General features: G+C 42.6%; 1 protein-coding gene and 1 long non-coding RNA gene across 3 annotated transcripts in view; one reads left to right on the top strand and one right to left on the bottom strand.

Moving 5' to 3' along the window:
- The window catches only part of LOC112586161, a 28,778-nt gene extending 26,214 nt beyond the window's left edge, over positions 1-2,564 (bottom strand). Inside the window, exon 1 of the long non-coding RNA XR_003110545.3 lies at positions 2,510-2,564. This is a non-coding gene — a long non-coding RNA (uncharacterized LOC112586161). The remainder of the gene's footprint in view (positions 1-2,509) is intronic.
- FRAS1 (Fraser extracellular matrix complex subunit 1) overlaps positions 1-17,790 on the top strand; it is a 522,812-nt gene that overhangs the window by 449,529 nt on the left and 55,493 nt on the right. For both annotated transcript variants that reach the window (XM_044945743.2, XM_025289852.3), the window contains 8 exons: positions 123-236; positions 1,928-2,078; positions 3,374-3,533; positions 6,003-6,171; positions 9,351-9,597; positions 10,955-11,299; positions 13,131-13,291; positions 14,210-14,357. In XM_044945743.2, the coding sequence (XP_044801678.2) occupies positions 123-236; positions 1,928-2,078; positions 3,374-3,533; positions 6,003-6,171; positions 9,351-9,597; positions 10,955-11,299; positions 13,131-13,291; positions 14,210-14,357 (1,495 nt within the window). The remainder of the gene's footprint in view (positions 1-122; positions 237-1,927; positions 2,079-3,373; positions 3,534-6,002; positions 6,172-9,350; positions 9,598-10,954; positions 11,300-13,130; positions 13,292-14,209; positions 14,358-17,790) is intronic.

Raw genomic sequence — 17,790 nt, 5'->3', positions numbered from 1 at the left:
TGCTCAGTTGCCCGTTTTGAAGTGTCAACAGATTTCAGGGGTTCCAGCTTCTGTAAGTCCTAGACCTGACATACTTCAGGTATGTGTGAATGATGAGTTTTCTTTTCTGGCTTTCATCACAGATCATAACAGCAGCACCTCAGCAGTTCTGGATAGACATCCTCCCAGTGGATGATGGCACCCCTAGGATTGTTACCAACCTTGGGCTCCAGTGGCTGGAGTACATGGATGGCAAGGTAAGGCCTTTCCATCTGCTGCTGTCTCAGTGACCAACTTGGGCTCTATCCTATTCTTGACAATATGAACAGAACTGTTCAACTTACCCCTCCCTAAGTAAGCTGAGTTCTTAAGATTGCTGAGCTCCATGAATCTGGTTAGAATTGTATTATAGTATAAGATGTTCTTACAGAATGACCTCCAAATATAGTAGCTCAAACAGGATAGAAATTTGTTTTCTCACGTAAAGCACGGAAGTGGGGAGGTTAGGGCTCCACATGACCATTCAGAGATGCATATTCCTTCTGACTTACTCTTCTGCCATCACTAGAGTGTTGCTATCAAAAAGCAGGGCGAAAAACTCTTCAGCTGCTCATCAGTACCGCATACCATGGGAAGAGGAATACAGAAAAGTAGGGGGCAAGGAACTTAATTTTAAGCAAGTGATACAGAAATTAAACACATCACTTGCACTCATATTGTTTTAAGAAGAAATTGATCCTATGGCCCTATCTGTTGCATGGAGTGTCTAGCTAGGCAGTTTGGTGCTCAGCTAAAAGTTTGTTGACTAGAAAAAGGGAAGGATGGATTTGGGAAAACTTCTCATACATGCCATAGATGGGAAGGAAGTGAGTTTTTTGGTAGATGAGTATCATCGGAGGATTTCTAGAAATTAAAATTTTTTTTCTCCTTTTCGTAAGTTCCAATTGGGTCATTTTAAGATATGCCATAATTCTCACCTGGTACCATGTCAAGCATTAAATTCTCATTTCCACCTAAACACACACAGTTATTCAGCTCAGTTTGGGAACTGATTTCATACTTTTGTTTGTGGTATTGCCTCTAGGATGTGCATTTTCCCATCTCCATGTCGCTGATGTGTTGGTTTTATGTGTAGAAGTGGTGTTACAGCGTTCCACTGAACTCATTGGGAATTTTAAAATATATGAGACAAAATTAGTACAGATTCCTCTCATGCCCTATTTGATATTTTTCTCAATACTCAGAACCATCCTATTCTCTTCTTCTCCAACTGGTCTTCCACTTCCAACTCTTACCCTACTGTAGTGACTCTTAATCAGAGTCATCAACGACCTCAGTTTCACCAAATCAAAGATCACTTACCTGCCCTTATTTTACTAGGTCTAGTAACAGTCAATAGTGTTGACCATCCTTTTTTTCTCTCAAACCTTTGGTCTCATTAAATATTTGTTGAATGAATAAATGAGTGAATTAAAATTTAGCCAGTATATTTGAGCAGTATTGGGATATTATATATTTGTCTGTCTTCATTTCAAGCACTGTAATCAACTCTTATACGGTATAAAGTGGCCATCTTCCCTGGATTGTATCCTTCTTTCAAAGTTCCAACCTTCTTTCCAGGCCAAACTCAAGCCACCCCCATCCCTAATCCATGTGGAATGAATTGTCCTGGCTCCCTGAAACTGCGGTGCAGTCTTTTCTGCATCTCCCACTAGAGCACTCACCACAGTTACCTTCCTCATAAGCCTTTCTTCCCCAGGAAAGAATGAACATCAAGGGCAGAGGCTGGGATGGTTTCTGTCCTCATAACCTCTTCAATCCTGACAGTTTTCCAGGCAGTAAATGCACTTAGTAAATCATGGTTGAACTGAATTAAATCTGAGTCAGAGGGTCTTATTCCTGCTTTATTCCCATCTCAGGAATTAAATTTAATGGGTTTCTATTCCAGGCAACCAACTTGATCACCAAGAAGGAACTGCTGACCATGGACCCAGACACGGAGGACCTGCAACTTGTCTATGAGATCACCACGGGCCCCAAGCATGGCCACGTGGAGAACAAACTGCAGCCTGGCAGGGCAGTGGCTACCTTCACACAGGGTGAGCACTCATGAGCTGGGCTTCCCTGGTGGCTTAGATTGTAAAGAATTCACATGCAATTTGGAGACCCAGGTTTTATCCCTGGATTGGGAAGATCCTTCTGGAGAAGGGAAGGGCAACCCACTCCAGTATTCTTGCCTGGAGAATCCCATGGACGAAGGAGCCTGGCAGGCTACAGTCCATGGGGTTTCAAAGAGTTGGATACGACTGAGCAACTAACACGAGAAGTGGGAAGGGTCTGTTCTAACCCCAGTTCCGCTACCTCCCTCATCTTTCTCACAACCACTGCCAGCTGCTTCCCCCCGGACCTATTTACAGACAAATAGATCCTTTGGCATCTAACCATCCAACAGTGAAATTTTATTTCTCCTGATATTTTTTCCCCTGTTACTCCAAATTATGGCCCAAAAAAAGAAAATTTTTATCTTTACCTGGCTTCCTCAGTTCCCAAATTGCTTTCAGTTTTGACCAAGTTGTTTGGAAAAGATCATGTGATACTTGTGGGTTTGCTTTCAAAACAAAAATAGCCACCAGACTTTATGAAACATCTGTGATCCTGTGTGGTTAAATTTTTTTCTCTAAAGGATTATGGATTTTTTTGTCTTCAGCAAAGAAAGAAAAATCAACATGGGTAGATTGCTCAATAGAATAGTTTCCTGTTTGGAATCACATCAAGCAAACCAATTTGTATTTTAGTTTACTGGAAATTTTTCAGAGTTTTCTAGACTGCTGTTGGGGATGGACCTGATTGGGAAGACACAACTGTGTCTTACAATTTATGTGCCATATTTCCTTTTAATCCCTGTCCATTTTCCTCAATCCGTTTTCTTTCCTAGCCCCATGTTGTCTGTGCCTTGTGAGGGGGCTGTTTTAATCCAACTCCAGCTTTTCTCAGTAACACATACCTTCCAAAGAACCTTTATTTTGAAGGAAGTAGGGACAGCTATAAGCATATATGCATGGCAGACGGGGTCAGAGACTTTCCTCTGTTGGCTCTAAGATTTGCTTTAAACTTTCCATAGACATTTATTAAACTGCTTTTTTTTTTTTTGCCAAGACCCTGGGATTGTCATTGTTCAACAGCATAATGGTACTTCTTGTACACAAACAGAATTACAGGATCTTGTTTTAAGATCTGGTAGAAACATTTATTTTTAAGACTACAATCTTTTTTTGTTCCTGGAAAAATAAGTTTTGTCTGTAATCCACTAGAAGAATAAACTGGATGTGTCAGGAGAAATCTATGAGGCTGTCTTTACATCCCCTGGTTAATTCAGTATCTTTTTTTCCCACAGAGGATGTGAACTTGGGGTTGGTTCGTTACGTGTTGCATGAAGAGAAGATCCATGAGATGATGGATAGTTTTCAGTTTCTGGTGAAAGACAGTAAACCCAATGTGGTCAGCGACAACATCTTCCATATCCAGTGGTCCCTCATCAGTTTTAAATATACCAGGTACAGGTGCTGTAGGTGTTCATTCTTGAGAAATGAAACAGGAAAGCAGAGGAAGCCCAGATGCAGCACCTTGGAGGTCAGCTGTAATCATCCAGTCACGATGGTGGGATGATAATAAGAATAAAAATAATAATTGCACCAAATATTTCTTGAATGCCATATGTAGTGGGTAATTGACATACGTCATCTTGTTTAATGCTTGCAGTTATGAGACAAGTAACCTTGTTGCCTCCACAATAATGAAGCAATAGAGACAGAAATAGGTTAAGTAACTTATATGAGGGCTTCCCGTGTGGCTCAGTGGTAATGCACCTGTCAATGCAGGAGATGCGTGTTTGATTCCTGGGTCGGGAAGATTCCCTGGAGAAGGAAATGGCAACCCATTCCAGTATTCTTGCCTGAGAATCCCATGGACAGAGGAGCCTGGTAGGTTACATTCCATGGGGTCGCAAAAGTCAGACAAAACTTAGTGACTAAACATTAACTTATCTGAAGTCATATAACTAATAAGCAATAAAGTCCAGTGATCTTAACCATCATGCTTTACTGCTTCTCCTGAAAGTATTTTTCCTTTGGTCTTCAAGTTTAGAAGATAATCCAGAAGAAGTGATGGGGAAAAAAATACATTGAATAAAAAAAATCACTGGCCTGTATAAACAGTCTTTGCCTTCTGTCTCCATTCTCCCTGTTCTTAAGCTTATATCCTCCCCCTCGCTCATTTGGTGTACACAGAATCATGTATCTTTAGTTAAAAATTCATAGCTTAACACAGACAGCTCTTCAAGACACTTTTGTAGTCTTGTTGGGGAGTCCAGAGGCAGAGAGTCACTGAGTGGTAAAACACAGAGCTGATTTTATGGATTAGATTATAACTAGGACTGTAATTTTTGTGGGAGATATAATTATTTAAATCTACATTTCACAGACCCACCAAGAAACCAATCTCATTATAATTCAAATGAAAATTAGATCTTGGGAAGAAAAGAAGCATGCAAACTTGGTTTCATGTGCCCCAGATGGAGGCTAGTCTATTGTTATACACACTTGGAGAATGAGTGGAAAATTAGAATTAACATATATATATGTTTTTTTAATATATATATATAGTTATTGTCTAGTCGATAAGTTGTGTCCGACTCTTTTGTGACCCCCACAGACTGTAGCTCACCAGTCTCTGTCCATGGGATTTCCCAGGCAAGAATACTGGAGTGGTTGCCATTTCATTCTCCATTATATACATACACTCTGCTGCTATTTACCTCTTACTTGTAACTCCTTCAGAATTAAATAAGTTGAATAAAACTGATGATGTTTTCTGGACAACCCTCTAATGTTGATGGACTGTAATACAGAGAGTCCCCCAACTGGCAATGAAGATAAACCCCTCAAAGGCACTTTGCCTGCAACCCTCATGGCAACAAGCCACAAATCAAAGTTAATGGCCATCCTCAGTGATGAAAAACAAAGTCCAGGTCAGGTTGAGCTTTTCTCAACCTGGATAGCTTGGTATGAATAAATGGCACCTGTATATTTTGCCTCCTGCTTTGCAATTCAACAGAAATTCCTAGCAGCAAGCTAAGTTAATTCTGTGTCTTAGTGATTCCAGCTGCTCTAACAGAATACCATAACTTTGGTGACTTGTTATGTAACTTGACAACAGGAATTTATTTCTCACTGCTCTAGAGGCTGGGAAGTCCAAGACTGAGGTGCTGGCAAATTCAGTGTCTGATGAGGGCCTGCTTCATGGTCCATGGAGAATTGAGTTCTTGCTGTAACTTCTCGTGGCAGATGGAGCTCTCTTCTATGACGGCACTAATCGCATTCATGAGGGCTTCACTCCTGTGACGCAACCACCTTTGCAAAGGCCCTATTACTGTCACAGAGGGGATTAAGGTTTCAGCATACAAATGTGGAGGGGAACACTTCCAGTCTATAGTACCTTGGCCCTCCCCCATTGTCATAAAGCCCCATTTGCCTCGACACTTTTGTTACCTTGGCCCAGTTCTCATTTTCTAACCTCTGGCACCACTCTGGCTCTTTTAAACACCTTAGAGACCTGGTCCAGTCAGTTCCCACCTGAACCAAGTTATTAATTGGCTTCCAAGCAGCTTTCTTCCAAAGGAACTCACTGACCTATGCTAATTACTCTACCACACCTGGATGACATTGTTTGTTATTTCTTTGTGTTCTGAAATATGGAGGGCATACCTCCTATGTGCTGTCTTCCACCTCCTTCTAAAAATGGGGCAGATATCCTTCTGCATCCACTCCTTCTTTGGTCACCTGCTTCTATGACTGTCACAAGTGAATATATTCCCTCAGTTTACAGCTAACTTCTTACAGGAACCAAACTACCTCCTCTCAAAACTGTCCGACCCCAGTAACCAACCCTCAGAGATAGGCATTAAGCACGTGGATTCTTCACAGCCCTTTCAGAATTTCAGAGATGGCCTTTTTGTGCGCTTCCAGCTACAACGTCAGTGAGAAAGCAGGGTCAGTGAGTGTCACGGTGCAGAGGACGGGGAACCTGAACCAGTACGCCATTGTCCTGTGTCGCACAGAGCAAGGCACGGCCACCTCCAGCTCCCGGGTGGGCTCCCAGCCAGGACAGCAGGACTATGTGGAGTATGCTGGCCAGGTAGGTGGGCGTGGGGGCCTCTGGCTCCAGAACTGCCGGTGGGCTGCAGCCAGGCTGGGAGGTGGCTCTCGTCAACTGTGGTAGTTTCCCCCTTGTTCACCCCACCTCCCTGCCCATTGCACCCTTCCTCGGGCCACTGTGCTACGTTGTCTTCCCACAATGCTCTTTCCTTCACAGTCTGTCTAGTCCCTGCTACAGTTTTAACTGCTGTCCAGCTTCTCAATCTTCACATTTTGCTTCAAGAAAAGCCTCCCAGGCACCATGTTGTACACTCAGCCTTTGATATCCTAACCTTTCCTCCCTACTTCTCATTACCTGAAGGGTAGGGAGACTAGTTGGGGAGCTCTTGGAATTGGCTGCGTGAGAGATGAGCTTCATTTATAAAGTGAAGGTGGAGTTTTCAATTAACGAATACACACTGCTATACATATAAAATGGATAACCAACAAAGACCTGTTGTATAGCACAGGGGACTATACTTAGTATTCTGTGACAACTTATAAAGGAAAAGAATCTGAAAAGAAGAGATAGATACGTATAACTGAATCACTTTGCTGTACACCTGAAACTAGCACAGCATTGTAAATCAACTATACTCAATAAAACAAATGAAGTGAAGGTGGAAACAAGTGGGTGGATTCAACAGACCAGTAAGAATTGATAGGATTCAGCAGTGGGCTAGAGAGTGGACAGAAGGGAGAGATGGATGGTGATGCCTTCGCTGGGAGGGGATGCCAAAGAGGAGCAGGTCTAGCGAGGGGGTGATCTTGATTCTGCTTTGGACATGTTGAGTGTGAGTTGCCTTAGAGAAAATCACTTGGCAGCTGTGTGGGTTTGTAGGAGTGTAGAGACACACACATGCATGCCTGTGTGCACACACACACACACACATTTGCACATCTCTATGTGACAGCACTGGGCAGCAGTGGTAATTAGTGCCAGGGTGTGAATGAAGGAGAAAAAAGAAAAAGTGAAAGCAAAAGAGAAAAGAGGACATAAATAGTAAACTCCTTTATGGCAGGACACCCTCTACATGTCAGATTTAAGTATTGTACAATACTTGGCACTTATTAGGTATTTATTAAGTGTTTTTTAAAAGTAGTTTCATTATTCTTATGGCAGCATGAATCCCTGTAAAGAGAAGTGGGCTCTCTTTCTGAAGCATTTCAGCTGGACTAAGCTAATGCCTCTTACATCAATTTTTTTTTTCATTTTTACTGAAATGTAGTTGATCTAAAATGTGTGTTAGTTTCAAGTGTACAGCAAAGTGATTCATATATATATGTGTGTGTGTTTATATATATATATAAACATATATATATTCTTTTTCGGATTCTTTTCCATTATAGATTATTACAAAATATTGAGTATAGTTCCCTATGCTATAAAGTAAGTCCTTGTTATCTTATATATGTGAAAGTCACTCAGTCGTGTCTGACTCTTTGTGACCCCATGTACTATACAGTCTATGGAATTCTCCAGGCAAGAATACTGGAGTAGGTAGCCATTCCCTTCTCCAAGGGATCTTCCCGACCCATGGATTGAACCCAGGTCTCCTGCATTGCAGGCAAATACTGGAGTGGGTATCCTATCCCTCCTCCAGCAGATCTTTCCAACCCAGGAATTGAACTGGGGTCTCCTGTGTTGCAGGCGGGTTCTTTACCAGCAGAGCTATCAGGGAAGCCCTGATATCTTATATATATAGTAGTGTGTATATTTTAATCCCAAACGTCTAATCTATATCAAGTTTAAATGAGAAATTAGAATAGATCAGATAAGCTAAGGAAAGTTTTAGCAAAATAACAATAAAGAGCACATACTTGTGCTTTTCAGAGAATGACAAGAGACAGTGTGTTCTAGGCCTAAATAGAAACCTTTGAGTGTTTCATTTAGCTGGGAGCATTTTAAAATGTGGATCTTAGTAAAACTTAATTTGATACGTTGATTAGATGCAGAGTAGTACATTTTTATTGATGAAAAGCATGTGTTTTTCAGATTTGTGTGACCCTAGAGGTTTAGGACTAATTTTACACATTTTAGCTATTTCACAAAATGCAGTCCAGGCCCCACTGCCTGTCCACTCAGTTTTAGACTGATCCATAACCCTGGTTCCATGTGTAGGTTTTAATCATCTTTTTTATAAAGACAAAGTACAACCAGAAGAAATCCCTATAAATTCACAATTGTATGCATATAAATTAATTTTTCTATTTTATATCAGGCTAAGTTAATTCACATTATGGATCTACTACATCTAAATGGGAAAGGATGTAATCGTAAAGTTAAAATTCAGTCTGGCCTGTTCATAATGTGACTTTCTCTGAATTCAAACTCCATAATTCAGTACACTGAGATTCTATGTCAGTTTTGATTATATGAGTAATATGGTGATGATGATAATATCTTGCATTTGTTCCATGCTTTAAAGTAAAGTTAGTGCCTTCATTTTACATTGTCTCATTTAGTTCTCCCAGTAAGTATGTGAAATAGACATATTGTTGTTATTTAGCCGATGGCGAATCTGAGGTTTGTGAAGTTTTATAGCCTAACCCAGCTTGGAAATAACAGAACCAGGACTTGAGGCCAGAATTTCACACTCCAAGTTCAAAGATCTTTCCAGTTAAACTTGCCACAAATGGAAGGAAAACCAACTAATCAAACGACTTGTGCTGTGACTTTCCTGGTGGTCCAGTGGCTAAGACTCCATGCTTTCAGTGCAAAGGGCCTGGGTTCCATCCCTGGTCAGGGAACTAGAGCCCACATGCCGAAACTAAGAGTTCACTTGCCACAACTAAAAGATCCCCTGGGATGCAACCAAGACCCAGCACAACCAAATAAATAGGAAAACAATTTTTTTAGGTGTTAAAAAAATGACTCTTGCTGTCCCAGCTGAGTTAATAAAACAGGATATGAATAGTTACCTGCATGGTTTTCTACGTTTACCGCATGATAGGAGACATCTCTTCCTTCCATGTCTGTATACAGTGAATCAGCCCCAGTGTGCAGAGATAGAATGGGGAGAAGTGATACAGCGGGAGGGATTGACAGGAAGAACCAACTGTTTCATTCAGTGGCTTGCCCACTGGACTTGGGTCCTCTTCTTCCCCATGATGCCCTTGGGTAGTGGAGCGGGGGAATCTGAGGCACCGCTTATCTCCTTGCTGTTTCCTTCGTGACAGGTGCAGTTTGATGAGCGAGAGGACACCAAGTCCTGCACCATCGTCATCAACGATGACAATGTGTTTGAGGATGTCGAGAGTTTCACCGTGGAGCTCAGCATGCCAGCGTACGCCCTACTAGGGGAGTTCACCCAGGCGAAGGTCATTATCAATGACACTGAGGACGAGCCCACATTAGAGTTTGATAAGAAGACCTACCGGGTCAACGAGAGTGCTGGCTTTCTGTTTGCACCTATTGAAAGAAAAGGTCTGTTGGTGCCCAAGGCGGCAAGGAGCTGTAATAATAGCTAACATTTATTCTGTCCCTTTCACATGCTACGTGCTCATGTACCATGTTAACTCATGTGTGGGGGTGCATCGTGGGTTATCAACTCACTTCAATCCCCAATAACCATCCTCCCTACAGTGAGTTCTACAGATGGCTTCTCCGTTGAAGTTGTTTGCATGCCCATTTATTCTTAAGTGGGACCAGAAGGCTAGTTACATTTGGCCTTGCAAATGACTCCTGAACTCAGAGTTCTTAATCAATCACCCAGTCCAAAAATATTTAGTAGCCTTGGTCAAGGCAGGCAGTTACAGTGTGTGAGAACTGGCTTCCTGTCTTCTTGGGAGACTGAAAACGTATTTAAAGATTTCCACATGTGAATGTCACATGTAGAGCTCAGGTGAGAAATTAACCATGTGTGAGAAATAAAGGGTGATTCCACTGGCGTAGAAAATCAAAAGAAAGATCATATGGATTTATGATTGTGAAATATTGTGACTTTAAAAACACATGGAAATTGAGGGAGGGGCTGTATGTATATGGACTTTTGGTTCACTTTGCTGTACAGAAGAAACTAACACAACAGGGTAAAGTAATTACACTCCAATAATAATATTTAAAAACAAATTTTTTAAACACATGGAAATTAGATCCCTATTCGAAGCCACAACCAGACTGTAAGTGATGATGTCAGGTATTTTGTTGTTTCTGCTGATGGTGTGTTAGTGTGGCCAATGCTGCAGGTAACACCAAGCCTTGGTGATGCCACTCAGAGGACAGGTAAGTCTTGTCGGTTGCTCTGGGTCAGCCAGCCGAGCCCAAATAGCCTATCACCCAGGTAAGTGGCAGTGCTAATAAGTTAAGTCATTTGTTCAGAGAGGCAGGGGTTTTTTGTTTTGTTGTGTCTTCCTTTTTTGTAAACAGGCTTGTTTCTCCCTGGGAGCTAAAGTGCAGAAGTCTATTCAGAAAGGCAGTGAACTGTGCTCATAGCACTGTCTTCAGGACACAATTACTTTTCTACTTAAAGTACCAAGTATGTCTCTTCTCCCTCCGCCCGCTGTGGTCTTAGATGGCGGGCAATGAGTCTTGTGAATTAATAGAGCACGAAATTCACAGAATAGGAAATCCATTCCAGGTTGTTTGGTGAAGGATCTGGGATATGTGAAATCCTCAAGTAGCTTAGACCACGGGCTTAAGACACTGCAAAGCAGGGACATTTCCTGTTAGAGTTTGAATGGAATATGTCAAAAAGAATCATACCCATCAAAATTACCAGAGATTTTAAAACTTGAGAAATGCTCATTCAACTACTTTGGTATTCTTGCCATTTGTGTTTCAGGGGATTCAAGCAGCATTGTATCTGTGATTTGCTACACGGTCCCCAAGTCAGCTATGGGCAGTAGCCTCTATGCTCTAGAATCGGGCTCTGATTTTAAATCTAGAGGGATGTCTGCCGAGAGTCGAGTGATATTTGGGCCTGGTGTCACCATGTCCACCTGTGATGTCATGCTCATCGATGACAGCGAATACGAAGAGGAAGAGGAGTTTGAGATTGCCCTGACAGGTGCTTCCAACAACGCCCGCATCGGAAGAATGGCATCGGCCAAGGTGCTCATTGCTGGTCCCAATGATGCTTCTACCGTGTCCTTGGGCAACACGGCTTTTACCATCAGCGAGGATGCAGGTAATGGAGAGCATCTCTGGGCTCCCCTCACTCATCTCCTGATCCCTTCCTTAAATAGTTTCCTCTTAGTTTTGAGAATGCCCTTAGGATGTTGAGAATGCCATTCCTCGGTGACACCGTTGTCAGTCTGAGGCAGGTAATACTCAGCATCAAAACCAAGAATGAAAAGTAGTGAAGGTTAGGAAACTCCATTCACTTATCTTGCTCTGCTTACTGGTGGCAGGAAAAGACCTGACTTAGAGCTCACTGGCTGACCTCTGTGGTCCAAAGGGAGGGTGTAGTGCTAAACATTTGGCATGTGAAGGAGGGGGATGTGATCTGTTGAAGATGGAGGTAAATTATTTAGTGTCCTGCAACTGCCATAACAAATAAATTCAAAATTTCAGTGTTTTAACAATGGAACTCTCATTCCCATAACAGCCCAAGGCAGTCAATGGGCAGATTTCTTCCACCCAGGTCTCTTCCCTCTTTGGGCTCCGCATGAATCTCAAAGTCTTCCTCATATTGTTGACAGACATCCTGCTATTAATAAGAGAGGCAGTGGTTGTGCTGAGTGTCTGCTAATCTGAGCCGCTGATCAAGACCTTGCACCTCTTTGAAGGTGATATTCTTAGCGATAGTAAAAACTAAGATTTTGGAGTATTTACTGAATGCCAGCCACCATACCATGTGCTTTGCATTCTTTCTTATTTATAGAGAAGAGCAAATGGAGTCCCAGAGAGGTGAAATAAATAATCAAAGACCAGCTAATATGACAGAACTGGATTAGAACCCAGACCTTTCTATTATACCGCATTCCCTTCCCCATACAACAAATGCCCAGCCATGACTACTTGTCACCTCACGGCTATTGGCTCGAAAAGTACAATTGATGGACTTGTCACGTAGCTTTTCTCTGACCTTGATTGTGAAAACAGCTAAAAATGTACATGCATATCATTAGGGCCTTACAAAGTATGTTGTCACGGCAGCCAGAAGATGAGCTTCTTCCTGAGATAAGCAATAAGCACATATGGTTTGAGTAATGATGTGTGCAGCACTCAGATAGAATAGGGAAATCACCCAGTTAGGAACATTTAATTAGGGACATTCAGCTCCAGGCCTCATAGAGTCCCCTAGCTGGTTCTTCCTTAATTGGCTATTTTCTGGCTCATCCTTGAGGCCCTCGTCTCTGAGTTTCTTCTCCATAAATAGGCTTAAGGTGTTTTCAGTGGACCCTCCCCGCTTTGTTGTTGTTGTTCAGTCGCTCAGTCGTGTCCGACTCTTTGCGATCCCATGCACTGCAGCACGCCAGGCTTCCCTCTCCTTCACTATCTCCCAGAGTTTGCTCAAACTCGTGTCCTTTGAGTCGGTGATGCCATCCAACCATCTCATCTTCTGTCGTCCTCTCCTCCTTCTGCCTTCAATCTTTCCCAGCATCAGGGTCTTTTCCAGTGAGTTGGCTCTTTGCATCATGTGGCCAAAGTGTTGAAGTTTCAGCTTCAGCATCAGTCCTTCCAATGAATATTGAGGGTTGATTTCCTTTAGTGGACCCTCCCCTCTTAAGTCCATTGTTCTCCTGTGAAGAAGCCACAAAACTGCTTTCCCCTGAAGGTTGTCTTCCTAGCGCCACCTCCGTGGGGCCCTCCTGCAGGTCTGCTCTTGAACTTAATATCCATACAGCGAGGGCTGGTGACACCTCTGGGCCTTCAGAGGACGCACAGAGTGTCGCTGAAGGTGGTCTAGGCAAGGTGGCAGGATGGAGCTGCTGCGGCGAGGGAAGACATTGTTCTGAAAACCACACTCACTCTGGTTCAAGGCTGGCCACTGAAACGTGTGCTTCTCAATTCAGGGACAGTGAAGATCCCAGTTGTCCGCCATGGGACTGACCTTTCCACCTTCACGTCTGTCTGGTGTGCCACGCGGCCCTCAGACCCAGCGTCTGCCACCCCAGGGGTTGACTACGTTCCCAGCTCTAGGAAGGTGGAGTTCGGACCAGGTGTCACTGAGCAGGTACACATGCAGAGGTCAAAGGCCAGATGGGATGTTCATGTCATCTCTAGTCTGCTCTCCAAAGTCTCTAGAGGTCTCTAAAATATTGAAATATTACTGTCTTCCTTTTCTTCAGACATCTTCCCTTTAAGATGTTTAGAAAAGCTCATGGGTGATAGACACCAAATTATTAGAAGGGATTACCTGTATGGCACAACTGTAGACCCCAAAGGTAATATTGTGAAGTTAATATTGTAATTTTCATCTTTTTAATGTGCCCTTTGGCTTCCAACTAGGCAGGATGAGACAAAAGCTAGCTTTGTCTATCCTTTCCCTAGCCTTACCCTAATTTGGTCGTGTTGACGTCTGTATTTCTGAAGGGCTAAGTTGCCGTTACTTTCCCATTCACCTCTGGGACGAGGAAAGGGGAGTATAGAAGAGGTGAAAGCCTTGTATTTCAGGACCATTGGAGAGTTCAAAAACACAAGCCAACAAATCAACTTAGATCTTTGACAAACTCTCCAAATGACATTTTCAGCATAATACCCAGCATCATGGATTTAGGGTAGAAACTGTGCTTGATTGATTTCAGATGTCTAGAGAAAAAACACCTAGGATATGTGATAAATAGATCATCATTTTATGGATTTTAAAAATTTTCTTTAAGACCAACAGAGAAATGCAAGTTGTTACTTTTGTCCTAATCTCCCAAAGGCAAATGAGTGTTGGGTGGTGAGTATTCTAGAAGATTTGCTTTGACTTTTCCTCTCTTTTTTAATTAGAAAAAAAAAATTATGGAGGGGTATGTGCTAAGTCAAGGTGTAATTGACATATAACATTATATCAGATTCAGGTATACAACATAATGGTTCAATATCTGTAAATATTGTGAAATGAACACCACAATAAGTCTAGTTAACATCCTGATTTTTCTCCTAGTATTGCACCTTGACCATCTTGGATGACACTCAGTATCCAGTGATTGAAGGGCTGGAGACATTTGTGGTTTTCCTCAGCTCCCCACAAGGGGCCGAACTGACCAAACCCTTCCAGGCTGTCATTGCAATTAATGACACATTCCAGGATGGTAAGAGATTGGGGTTACCAGCTGGTGGCTCAGATCAGATTTCTATTATTTCCTTAACATCCACATATATAACATTGGAACGCATTCACATTTTCACTCAAGAAATGTGTGTGTGTATGAGTACATGCATGTGCACATTTTTACATAGAAATATGGGGCAGAAATAATCATTTGTGTTTCTGGCACTCTGCTAGGCACACTTGGGGATATTGCACATTCAGTCCAGGTCACCACTTTAAAGTGATATCACAATAAATCAAGTCAGATGAATTTATTGGTTTCCCAGTGTATATAAAAATTTACACCATACTGTAGTTTATTAGGGGTTTGCATTGTGTCTAAAAAAACAAATATACCTTAATTTTAAAGTATTTTATTGCTAAAATGCTAATCATCTCCTGAGCCTTTCACGAATCATAATCTTTCCTTCAGTAGAAACATCAAAGATCACTGATCACAATCACCATAATGAAGATAATAATAACGAAAAAGTTTGAAGTATTGGGAGAGTTACCAATATGGAACATAGAGGCACAAAGTGAGGAAATGCTGTTGGGAAAATGGCGCCATAGGCTTGTTCAACACGTGATTGCCACAAATCTTCGATTTGTCAAAAATATAGTTTCTACAAAGGGCAGTCAAGTGAAGTACAATAAAATGAGGCATGCCTGGTTGGGCTGTGTCCTCAGAAGCTCAAGCTCTAGTTGGGGGATCAGACCCTCAGACAGAAAAAGTAAAATGCTGCTGCTAAGTCGCTTCAGTCATGTCCGACTCTGTGCAACCCCATAGATGGCAGCCCACCAGGCTCCCCGTCCCTGGGATTCTCCAGGCAAGAACACTGGAGTGGGTTACCATTTCCTTCTCCAATGCATGAAAGTGAAAAGTGAAAGTGAAAAGTCAAAGTGAAGTCGATCAGTCATGTCCAACTCTTAGCAACCCCATGGACTACGGCCCACCAGGGTCCTCCGTCCATGGGATTTTCCAGGCAAGAGTACTGGAGTGGGGTGCCATTGCCTTCTCCAAAAAGTAGAATATATTATGATAAATGACCTAATAGAGCACTAAATCTAGTAGTGTACGGGAGAGGGGGCTGAATCGTAACTAAGTGTGGAAGAATCATAGAAGATTTCACAAAGGAAGTGATATTTAAGCAGAGTCTTTAGGTGTGGTAGGAGTTTATCTAATGGATAATAAAGCATTTCTAAATGGAGAACTATAGTTTATGTAAGGTATACAATTTTGAAAGACGCATATTTGGAGAACAGTGAGATGCTTACTTTTGCTTCAAGCCTGGCAGGAGGTGAATGGAAGGAAATGAAATGGAAAGACATGTTGGAGACAAGTTCTAAGATGTCTTATGTTCCAGCATCAGGAATTCATAGGTACAGGGGAGCAGTGGATGCTTCTAAGCAGAGGAGTGGTGTGATTTTTGTTAGAGGAAAGTAATACTGACCTTCCTGTGGGTGATGTGCAGGAACAAATAGTCACAGGCACCCAAACAAAGTGGCGCTGGTGGTATAAAGAACCCCCCTGCCAATGCAGGAGATGTAAGAGACCCAGGCGCAGTCCCTGGGTCAGGATGATCCCCTGGAGGAGGGCAAGGCAACCCACTCCAGTATTCTTGCCTGGGGATTCCCATGGACAGAGGAGCCTGGTGGGCTACTGTTCAGAGGGTCACAAAGAGTCAGACACAACTGAAACGACTGAGCACACACACGAGCACCTGAACAAAAATATGAGTGCCCAGTGAAGAGCTGGCCTAAGTAACAAGCGAATGAACGGGAAAGCACAGTTGTTTCTGGGAAAGGATTGGTGAATTCTAAAATTGCCAGATTCTAGAGTTGGGTAGAGAAGATCAAGTCAAACCTTTCACTTCAAGCAGGGGGACCCTCCTCAGCCTCCTTAGGGATTGACATAGAACCCATGATGACGTTCTTCAGTGACTACAGAGTCATCAAAGAAGGAACAGGAAGCCCAGCAGGGTTATCATTAATGTCTTTGTTTTTAAATAATTTATTCACTTATATAGTTTTAAAAAAAGTCTTCCTAGGTGGCTCAGTGGTAAAGAATCCATCTGCCAATGCAGGAGACATAGGTTTAATCCGTGGGTCAGGAAGATCTCCTGGAGAAGGAAATGGCAACCCACTCCAGTATTCTTGCCTGGAGAATCCCATGGAAGAATCCCAATGGACAGAAGAGCCTGGCAGTTTACAGTCCTTGGGGTCACAAAGAGTAGAACATGACTGATCAACTGAGCACACATAACTAAGAAAAAGTTAACAGCAAAAATCATACTATGAAAATTGTCTTCCTTCTATCCCTGTCTCCCAAACCTCCATCTCCCCTCCCTGAAGACAACTATTTGAAGCAGTTTTTTGTTATATGTTTTCATATATCCAAAATAGTATCTTATTTTAGACTTAGGTTTATTGAGGTCTAACTTACATAAATCAAAGTTCACCCACCACCATAATCCAAGATGTTGAACAGTTCCGGCATCCTACTTCCCTGAGTGGTTTGACCCTATGCTTCCACAGCAGAGGGTGTAAGTTTGATTCCTGGTAAGAGAAGTAAGATCCCCTGGTAGGGGATCCTGCATGCTACCTCCACGGTCCCAAAAAAAAAAAAAAAAAAAATCCTTACAAAGTCAGCTTTCAGCCTCCCAAAGTGATCTTAGCTCCTTTTGTCTTTCTCCACTAGGCTGAAATGGCCGTTAAATCATCTAAGTGGCTCATCTCAGAATATTTTCTGTTTTCACCTTTCTCTTCTGCTCTGATACCTAGAATTAGACTTGGTGTTGCCCTGAAGATGCTGAGCAAGGCAAGAAAGGCCTTGTAGCTGCTACTGCATGGCAATCTTGTATGTGCAGTTGTGTCTCATCATTAACTCAAACCAGAGGCAGTTTTCCCCAATCACAGACTTAACCATCACCCATACAGAGTCCACCACATTCCAGGCGGGTTGTGTTTGCACTCACTTTGTCAGTTACTAAGAAGATTAGCAGGTGATATTTTCCATGCCTAAGACTGGTGCTTAACACTAGGGATTACAGAGGAGTAGAGAGTAGAGTCCTGCAATCTATTTCAGGACATCAGACTTACACAAATGGGAGGATAACTGCAAACTGATGTTCTCAGAGAGGTGTTGGGGATAGTGCATGATGCCCACTGTGAGCCCGTGAGCCTTCCAGGAGCCTTCTGTGAGCCTTCTCCCATTCACACATCCTATCCTAGTGAAATAGAAATGGTTCTGCAGTCAGACAGAACTGACCCTCAGGGCCAGCACCCCTACTTCCTCTGAGGACTGTAGTGGGGTCCCCAGTCACCAGGCCATGGACCTGTACTTTATCCATGGCCTGTTAGGACCCGGGGCACACAGCAGGAGGTATGTGGCAGGCTGGGGAACTAAGCTTCATCTGTATTTGCAGCCACTC

The sequence above is a fragment of the Bubalus bubalis genome, chromosome 7, assembly GCF_019923935.1.
Source record: "Bubalus bubalis isolate 160015118507 breed Murrah chromosome 7, NDDB_SH_1, whole genome shotgun sequence".
Lineage (NCBI taxonomy): Eukaryota > Metazoa > Chordata > Mammalia > Artiodactyla > Bovidae > Bubalus > Bubalus bubalis.
This window is presented reverse-complemented; position numbering and strand designations above follow the sequence as displayed.